Source organism: Hippocampus comes, unplaced genomic scaffold, assembly GCF_001891065.2.
Source record: "Hippocampus comes isolate QL1 unplaced genomic scaffold, H_comes_QL1_v1.1 scaffold319, whole genome shotgun sequence".
Taxonomy (NCBI): domain Eukaryota; kingdom Metazoa; phylum Chordata; class Actinopteri; order Syngnathiformes; family Syngnathidae; genus Hippocampus; species Hippocampus comes.
The window spans coordinates 1,146,566-1,156,463 of record NW_017806090.1 but is presented as its reverse complement, the minus strand read 5'-3'; the positions used below and the strand labels follow the sequence as shown (position 1 = coordinate 1,156,463).

Sequence of the window (9,898 nt, the reverse complement as noted above, 5' to 3'; positions counted from 1 at the left end):
GCTCTGTTTATGAGCATTATGCTAGCATGTTGTTTTAAATCCACAAGTGTCTTTGTTTTTTAGTTTAGTTTGACAGTAATCTCCAATTTGGAGCGCCAATTAACAGTTTGAATCTTCATTTTGCCGACATAATATTATAAGCTTAATGACAGTCTCTACTTTCTCACAGTGTCACTTGTCGATGAAGCCAGGGAGCTTCATTGACCTCAGCTTCATTTCTTTCCTGCTTCCTTCTGGTTGAAGTCGTAAAAGTCCCACGCCACCTCTAAAATTCCCGGAAGGAATGTGTGCAGTGGGAGGACAGGAGTGTGTACAAAGCATTCGCATTCACTTGGCTCCCCGAAGCATTCGTCAACCGCATGGTTCCCAACTTTTTCGGCACCGTCGTCTTTGATCGTCTTGCAGAAAAAGTGGGAAACCAAACAATCGCCACGCGGTTCCCGACTTCTTCTGCGAGATTATCAAAGGGCTATCTTCTTGCAGAAAATGTCAAGCGTGTGTACATAGTGGCTTCGCTGGACTCTCAAACCGTCGCCAACCACAAGCTTCCCGTAAGAGTTGGGAAGCAGGCGGCATCTCTGTGGGAAAGAGAATTCATTTCTAGGACAGTTTCTTTCATTTCGTGGCCACGTTTTGGAACAGGGTTATCATAGTTTCGTATCTTTTATAATAGTTTGTTATTTCATTTTGAACATGGATGTTTGACGTTCATCAAGTGATACGTTGCGATTACGGACATTTTCCCCATTGAGCGTTGGTGGTCCATCCGTAACCTGTTGGCACTCTCGCAAGTCACGATGCAGATTTATGAAAGCTTTCTGTCGCACCAAAAAAACCCCAAAAAACTATCTTTGGCTCCTCTTCAGCCTTTGAGTCATTCGAACTCTCCTGCCCACGCTGTAACACTACAGGCCTCTCTAACACAACACTACATGAATACATGAATGGATGGAGAGAGAGAGAGAGTGTCCATTGAAAAAGATAAAGTGCAGTGGCCCTGAATCATGTGTGCTGTCTTCATGTAGCCCACCAGAGAGTAAAAATAGATACACACTGACTGCAACCTTTTTTTGGGGGGTGGGGGGACTAAAACCAAGTTAGGGAGAGAAACAAGGGAGCAAAGGACACCGATGAAGCTTATCCTCGGCTCAATGATTGATTGAGTGTACTCACTCAGTCACTTGGCACTTTCCGATGTTGATCATCGAACATCTGTGGATTATTACGCACCAGATTTGCACACGACACCTTTCACAGAAGTCACGAGTGGGTGAATTCATCACGAGATGGACGATGGATGGATACAACAAATGAATACATGATGTGATGGCCGTGTGCATGGATGGATGGATGGATGGATGAACAAGTAGGAGGATGGATCGCAGAGAGCTGGGTGAAGAGATGGGATGAAGAGGTGGCTGACTGGAGACGATGGACGGAGATGGATGAACGCGTGACTCGATGGGTGGATGAATCAGGTGACGGCTCATTGAATGAATCAATGGGTTAAGCCAGTGGCTGCCTGCATGAATAGGACGATGGATGACGTTGACGAATGGGACGGTGAATGGATGGATGGATGAATAGGCCACCAGAGGCCGACGGATGAAAACATGGCGTGAATCGATGGATGCTTAACAAACGGTCGGACAAACAAGTGTTTTTATGAAATTAATAAATAGCCGTTAAAAGTCAAACCTAAAGCCAAAAGACGGCCAAGATATGAAATATTAATAACTTGTCAGCAAAGGTCGATTGCACTTACCAGCATACACTGATTGCACAAGAAAGTTTTCAAACTTTATGACCGTCATTGAGTGCGAATATGTTGTTATCAGTGCCTTTTCTTCACTATTGCATAATAAGTCAGTGAGACATTTACCAATGAACCGGGAACGCTGAGGAAAACTTCCAATAAAAAGCTTACTAAAGAGCAAAGTACAAGAGTCGAAAACGGTATAAAAGCGGACAAAAAGAGATCTTCCCCAAACGGGAGCGCTGATGGAGCGGGAGATGGAAAGCAGCCACTTCATCACGAAGGTAAGCGCTTGCGTTTTGCAGTCCGTGGAAAAAGAAAGACCTGTGCAGGGATGCCGCTGAATATCTGAATGTGTGATGCTCCTCCATAACATCAGGCCGCAACTTGCCACTTCATTTCAATTTGCTCGATTCTTATTTTGATGTGATTGCACCGTGGGTATTTGATATGCGTTTAATTTTCATTAAACACACATGACCTAATTGACAGTATTTAGTTTCATTGCAGTGTACTGCGTGGTTACGCCCTATTAATGCATATATATATTGGAAATTAAACAAATGACACTTAAAAAAGGGGATTATTTAATTTTTGTGTGCTTGCAAAAAAAAAAAAGCATAATTTTGGATATTTTACACAATTGTATTTTACTGTACGCTGGATAAAATGCCAATATCTATATTTCAATTTTTGTTCAATTAGTAGACTTTTAAAATATTGTGAAATTTGACTTCATTTTTCATGTAAATATTTTTTCATTAACAAATAAATACATGGGGATGGAACATGACTTTTAAAAATGTATTTTAAAATATTTTTCATGAGTAAATGAATACATAAATGGAAATGGAGCATGTCCTTTAAAAATAGATGTGACTTCATTTTTGTTTAATTCAGTTTTCATTTCTGTGATTACATATTTTGCATTATTATATTGGTACAGTATATCCTGTACAAAAATATTTTAATAATCAACTTTTACTAGATAGTATTTTATTTTCTGTATTTTTATTTTGGATGATTACACCCTGGGTAGGACACACAGACAGGAATACGCACGCGCGCGCACACACGCACACTCTCATCTCCCCCCCAACACACACACACTTTTGAAGGGTTGAGTTGCACCATTTATGCCACATGGACTTATTTTCATGGGGGGGGGGCGACTTTTGTGATAGTGCAATTAAACAAAAAAAGTTGAACTCTTGTCATGGGATCTTTTTTTCCTGATGATGATGATTACTTAAAAAAAATGTTATTTGTTTCTAAAATTCCCCCAAATATCCTTGAAAGGCTCAAACATTTCCCTTTTGATGTCGCAGTAGTAGCGCAAAGCACGATTACCCGTTGATTGTACCATCGAGTGAACCTGAATGGTACAGTTTCAAAAGTTGAACATGAAGTTTTTCCAATTAGAAGAGGCTGCACCCAACTGGAGCTGCTTTGAGGTACTTCCGTACATCCCCCCCCCCCCCATAAACCATTGCTTGGCTTGTTACATTACTCTGGTGATAGCGTCAGCGGAGTTGGGCCTCAAGTAACGTGGCATAGCTTGTAGCTTAGCTGCCGACAATTTCCGAGTGGTTTTGGCCAATACTGGGACGGACGGGCTAATCACAAGACCACTGTGCTGCCCCGTTTAAGTCATTAGCGGAGATAAGAAGAAGAACAAGAACAACGTCCACCCTGTTTCCCAGAAAGCTGATTAATAGTCTCCCGTTTTTTGCTGCCCCGCCTTTTTGCTGCCCAGGGGGCGGGGCCAGCAGACGGAAACAAGGAAACCAAAAGGAATTCTTTCCAAAATGGGGTTTGTCGAGTCGAAGGTCACTGAAGCTGCGGCACACCAGGAAAGGTGTGCCTTGACATCCCCATTATCGAACCCGATTGGAATCTCAGCAGTTTTCGGCTTGGCCGATTCATTTGTGAGTGAGTTCATCGGTGAGCGAGTAGATTAGCGATATCATGAGTTAAATTGTGAAAGACTGATTGAGTGAATTAGTTTGTGGATGAGTAAGTTAAAAAGTGTGTTGGATGATGAGTGACTGAAGAAATCATTAAAAAAAAATGAACGAGTGGCATGAATAGTGACTTAAACAATTAGGGAGTTAATTAAACCGTGAGTGAATTAAATAGTGACTGAGTGAGTGAGTTAAATAATGAGCGAGTAACAGAGCAAGTTAGAGAATTTGTAAGTGAGGTAACACGCGAGTGAATGAGATAACGAGTGTGTAAGTGAGTGAGTTCATTTGTGCCAGTTAAACAACGAGGTGACTTAAATAGTGATTGAGTTGGTTCGTTTGTTAGTGTAACGGTGAGTGAATGAGTCAAATAGTGAGTGAGTACTTACTTGCTGCTCGCGGTTAAAACATATAAAACGTAATATTTTATGAAGGAGTACATCGAATTTTGCAATTTTGGCCTCAGTTGTTGTCTGTCCTTACAAAATAGACAAACAAGTCTGACTTCCTGCCGCTATAAAAGTGAACAAAAGAAATACAGTGGAAAGTTTTTTTTTCTTGGTCAAAGCTGACATTGTTCCTCCACGGTCAAGCTTTATTGAGGCCACGTCTGACCCCGTGACTCCCCACAAGCCACTCATGCACCCCCACTCCACTTCCCTCGTTATCCCGCTTTCAAGTGGAACTCTTGAGGAATTCCCGGCAGACTTTTGGTGCCGTAAAAATTCCTGAGCATCCTGGCAAACAGAGCTGACCTCATCTATGCAGGAAGTTCACAAGGTCGCCATTTATGGTGTGGGGTTCGGGCGGGGGGCTTTTCACACACACGCCAGATAAGCAAGCAGATTACAACCGAGCTCAACTTTGACCCTTTTCCACTCTGCCGGGACAACACAGCTGCTCGGAGCCCATATCCTGCAGCACCTCTCCCCAAATTAACCTCAACATTACACCACTAGAAGCTTTTTCCACAGTGTAGCTGTCAACTGCTAGCTCCAAGTGTGTATAAAGTATGTTGAAAACATTTTCCAAATTAAAATAACAACAAATGACATTATATGATTGTAAATTTGTACACTTTGATTTAAAAGCAGTACAGTCATAAAAGAAGCTCCTCATAACATTAACAATGAACTAATAATCAAGTTCACGACACAAGTAGAAGCACGCACATACAGGCAAATCTCGCGACAGATTGCTGTAACAGTGTTTGGCATTTTTGGCTTTTCAGTGAGTGTGTTTCTGATGACAGAAAAGTGTAAGGTAACAGTGGAGCAGCAAAGGGCAAATAAGGAAAGTTTTTTTGGGGGTCAGTACTTGAAAGACTGGTTCAAAGGAGCTGTAAGCAGATTTACAAGAAGCCTATAGGAGCGCTTATATAACTGTGGGTATGTGTGTGTTAGCATGAGTGTGTGTAAGAATTGTACATTTATTCGAAATGTTAACTCAGCAAGTATGTACACTGTACCTCAACGTAATTGGATTACTGCCATCATGAGGCCAAGCTAGGCTTCAAATACAATAACGTGCAATTTTCTTGTTGGGGGGGAAAAAAAATAAAACATTGTGAATGGTTTTTGATGAGAGGCTGGAACGAATTAATGGTATGTCCCTTCATTTCAATTGAGACAGATGGTTTGCGATACAAGAATCTTGAGTTAAGAATGTGGTAAGTGAAGAAATTAAACTTGTAAATCAAGGCACCAGCATGTGTTTCCTCGTCCTGTGTGTGTGCAAAAGTGCATTGCACCATCCTCAAGATGAAGGAATCCTCTACAGCATCAGGGGGAAGGCGGTGAGGTAGGGGGTCGCATTTGCCTCCAAACTCCACCCTCCACCGTGTCCTTCACTTGACCCGCCCCCTCCTCCTTCCACCTTACGTAAGACAGCGACTGCAGCTATGAATGAATGGGTGACTCAATGAGGGCCTTAAAATGATGAATGAATCCCCCCCCCCCCACACCCTTCCTCCTTCCTCTTCATCCCTCCTCTTCATCTTCCTCAGATTAAACTGTAATCCTGTAGGATGATGTCGTTGCTGCATAAAGGTGGAGGAGGGGCGGGGTTGGGGATGCGTTGGGGTGGGATGTTAAAATGATGATGTCATGCTTTCTGGGCTCATTCATGGGGATGGAATAGGGAGAAGGAGGGAGCACAAATATGCTGCCTTTTTCCATCCATAAATATTGAATATGGCCCGCTTGTATGACCGTAAAGAATTAATTTAAGTGATAAGAGTCATTGTCTTTTTTTCCCCACCTTTTTAAAAAAATTATAGAAAATCGGTTCCTTTTATTCCTTTTGTAGTACAATTAAATGCGTAAACAGGTGACTTAAAAATGTGCCGATAATGTTATAAATCCATCTATCCATCCATCTGTAACGGTTGCTCACTTTAATGAGTGGATGAGGCTCGATGCGTGCCTCCTGATTTAGGTTGCACTACCACCTGGCGGACAGTCTTAGAAATTACAGGTGCATCTTCCCAGAACAACAAAAAAATACAGTACTGATTGAACCCCTTTACATGGGAGTTAAACAAGTAAAGCCTCTGAGAATATATTTAAGTCCGGAAGGAAATGCGAATTTTTACTCTCAGTTATGTACAGCAATCTTTTCATGAATTTGGCAAGCTAAACTGACCTATCGTGAGCAAAGCTATGTGACTGTTTTCAACACACATGTAAATCTCTGTTTCATGTTTATCTCAAAATGGCGCTCGCAAGTCAAAGCAAAATAAATCAATAAATATTCAAACGACCGCAGCTTGTATCTTGAAAAACTTGCATGTCGGTTCACGATATCTCAAAGCATCATTCTATGTGCTTTTGCGATTAGATGGGAAGTTTTTGAGTGACAGAAGCTCGTGGTTTTGAGGCTGCCAAAAGTCGCATTCGCAAATCGCCCAAAATAATTCTTAAAGCTGACAGGTTCAAAGAATTGTCTTAAGGCCATGGATTGGGAATCTCTTGCTTCTGTGAGAGTCTTGTGTCATTAGATCATCGTTCAAGCTCCTTGGTTCACGTGTCTTCATGTCGCTTTTTTCTTCAGTCTCCAATCAGCCAGCCAATCAACATCTCAACAAAAGTTGACGCTACCTCTCTCCCCAACTTATTTTTTATTTTTTTTTAACATGCTGCCATTTGTTGAAAAATTAACCAGTCTATGTTAACAAAGAGAAAATCCAAATTTTTATCTGAGTCATTTTAGGTTGAATTCCAAATTATTTTAACCTACTGTATTTCTACAGAAAACATTGTTTGAAGGTCAGTTCAGCTTTTCGGTATTAGCCAGCTGGGTGGTCACATTGTCTGCCTCATGACAGCCTGTAAGTGACTCGGGCTGCTTTATTTCTGATCTTTAACGATAAAGTAAAAAATAATTGTGTTGTTCAAGCATGTCATGGATCACAGATGCTAATACGCCTCATTTATCACTCATGTTGTATACTTGCACACAAGTGTGTGTTTGTGTGTGTGTGGGGGTGGGGGGTGACCACCACTTAGATCACAAGTAATGATGGTGGCATCCATCACAGCACATCAGAAATGATTGATGATGATGATGATGTTGTCATAGCGTGTCACACCCTGTGATCGCACCAAAGAAAGTAGAATTAAAACAAAAATACAGTAACCAGAATGTTACGTAACATATGTATATCATATTTCAAGTCTACTCATGCAATGGAACATACCTAGATCATATTTAAGGTCTATAGTCCCCTAATGTAGGACTATATTACAGATTGTATATAACGACTTTAATGTAACATATGGACATTATTTTGTATTGTCTATACATCTCAAATATATGGGCCTTATATTCAATGCTTTATACGCCTCTAATATATTGACAGTAGATGTATATCTTTATTTTGTTTGTTTGTTTTAGGCAAGAGCAAACTCATAGTCAGCATCATATCTCAACAAATAACAAAAGAGGACATTGGTAACAAAAGTCCATTTTGCTTGAAAGGGAGTGGCAAGAACATTTATTTAATGCCACCCCCACCTTCCATTCAAATGCACACACTGTATTAGCAAATCTGCTATTATGACCTTACCACTCAATGGTAAGGAAGTACCCAGAGAGCAATGCATATTACATTACTGGAATTTGGATTTGTGTTGTATGCACAGAATAATCCAAAATTGCACACCACACGCAGACACACAAAACCTTTTGCAGCCTAGTTTGAATTTTAACAACCCCCACCCCCAACACGCACACACACACACACACACACACACACACACACACACACACACACACACACACACACACACACACACACACACACACACACAATGCGCATATAGGCAAACAACAACATAATTCGGCTCCAATGTAAACACGTATTGTGTTATCTGTAACATAATACTACGCTATTGTTAGCTCATTAGCCAAAATGGTATTTTAAGGTTGGTTTTGAAAATTTCAACCTCAAAGTATTGTAATCTCGAATGGTGTGTCATGCTAGTTCACTAAACGGCTATTCTCTTAGCACTTGATGTCTGTTCATTTTTCAAACCACAAGTATGGTGGCCATTAAAGGACAAAGGTCCTATTAGTGTAACCGAGGTGTACTGTATTTTACATATGTATATGGAGTGTGTAACACAGTGCCATGCAGTTATTAGCTCTTTAGACAACTCTATCCCTACATGAAGTCTTGTTAGCAAGCTTAGCCAGCAAAGCTAACATGGCTTGGGATGCCGTTCCGCTCTATTTGGATGTCACGCTAACATCCTGTAGCAATGACATGCACTAGCTAACTCGTGGCGACGCTTTAGTGGGCAACATTTGACGCAGTCTCGTGTGCGCCAACCAACAATTCGCAGTCACAAGGCTTGGGAAATGGTCTCCTGATTCTTTACAATGGTCCACACTAACATTATTAAGAAGTTGAGTCAGGCCCGTGGCTTGGATGCTACGCTACGCTACATTAAAGCCATTAGCAATAGGTATGCTTTGGTGGTGACCGGAAAGAGAAGAAGCACAAAGGGTCTTTGCAAGGCTTGCTAGGGTGGCCAATCGCTTCAAACGCGAGCTGCAGGTAGCATTGCTAATCCGACGGCTTTGATGTTTTTGTGGGTTATGCTGGTCACGTACTGACTATATCGTATGGAAAGACACTCAATCACTCTGAATAAATTTTACTTTGAGTGCATTCAATGCTAACCGTCCACAATGTGTTGTGTTTTATGAGTAAAAGAGTCAGTAAGGTGTTAAGAGTAATTATTTTTTTTAAAAAAGTCATCAAATTAGAGTACCGTGTTACTAAGTAAGGCGGTACTCTAATATGATCTTCACTGTTGGAGAGCTCTCAACTCAACTCAAATGTATTTATAGAGCACTTTCAAACAGCCATCGCTGCATACAAAGTGCTGTACATGGAGCAACTAACATATACAACAGTAAAGCAACAAGTCGGTAACAAAGACGGTAGCTAAGCACTTGTTTGGTCATAGTCGGTGTAATCAGTCGAGAACCACTGCACTAGTACATGGAGTGGATCAGGATTGGAAAACCCAGAGTTAGGCCCCCCGCCAAGGCCCGCTTGTCAAACACTTGTACGTGAACGTGATACATGATGTGTTGCTTGTTATGTCAGATGGTGGAGACCCCGCTGAGTCTTGACCGTCCTGAGTGCTGTTTTCTACTATGGCCCCATTTTGTTTACAAAGCTGGGTACTTCACTGAGACCACAGCTATTCATCCATTCATTCCTTGTCATTTTTCATCTAACAATCTATGCACCCATTTATGAGTCCATCATCATTCATGTGACATCCAGCCAGTTTCCAGCCATTCATTCATCCTATCATGCATCCAATGAATCTAATTATACATCGAATATTCATTGAGCCAACAAACAATCTGTTTCATCTCACAATCACTGCAGCATCCATCCAGCTGTCAGGGATCCGTTCATCCAGCAACCTTTCATCCATCCATTGAACCAGTCCTCAATCCCATCATCCAATCATCAATTTAGTTGCCGACCCATTCAACTGTTCACTCATCCATCCCACATTCAATCCATCATTCGTCCATTCAGTCATACAACCATCAATTTTTGCGACCAACCATCTTTCAGCCAAACATCTACTCATCCACACATCCAAGCAGTCAACCATTCATCTAGGCAGCAAATCATCCGGTCACTTTTTCA

General features: G+C 41.3%; 1 protein-coding gene across 3 annotated transcripts in view; it reads left to right on the top strand.

Moving 5' to 3' along the window:
• The first annotated feature begins 1,432 nt into the window (after positions 1 to 1,432).
• LOC109530886 (solute carrier family 23 member 1) overlaps positions 1,433 to 9,898 on the top strand; it is a 43,625-nt gene continuing 35,159 nt past the window's right edge. The window contains exon 1 of one of the 3 annotated variants that reach the window (XM_019894837.1): positions 1,433 to 2,040. In XM_019894837.1, the coding sequence (XP_019750396.1) occupies positions 2,002 to 2,040 (39 nt within the window). In that variant the 5' untranslated portion in view covers positions 1,433 to 2,001. The remainder of the gene's footprint in view (positions 2,041 to 9,898) is intronic. The other 2 variants (XM_019894840.1, XM_019894838.1) reach the window with 2 other exon arrangements.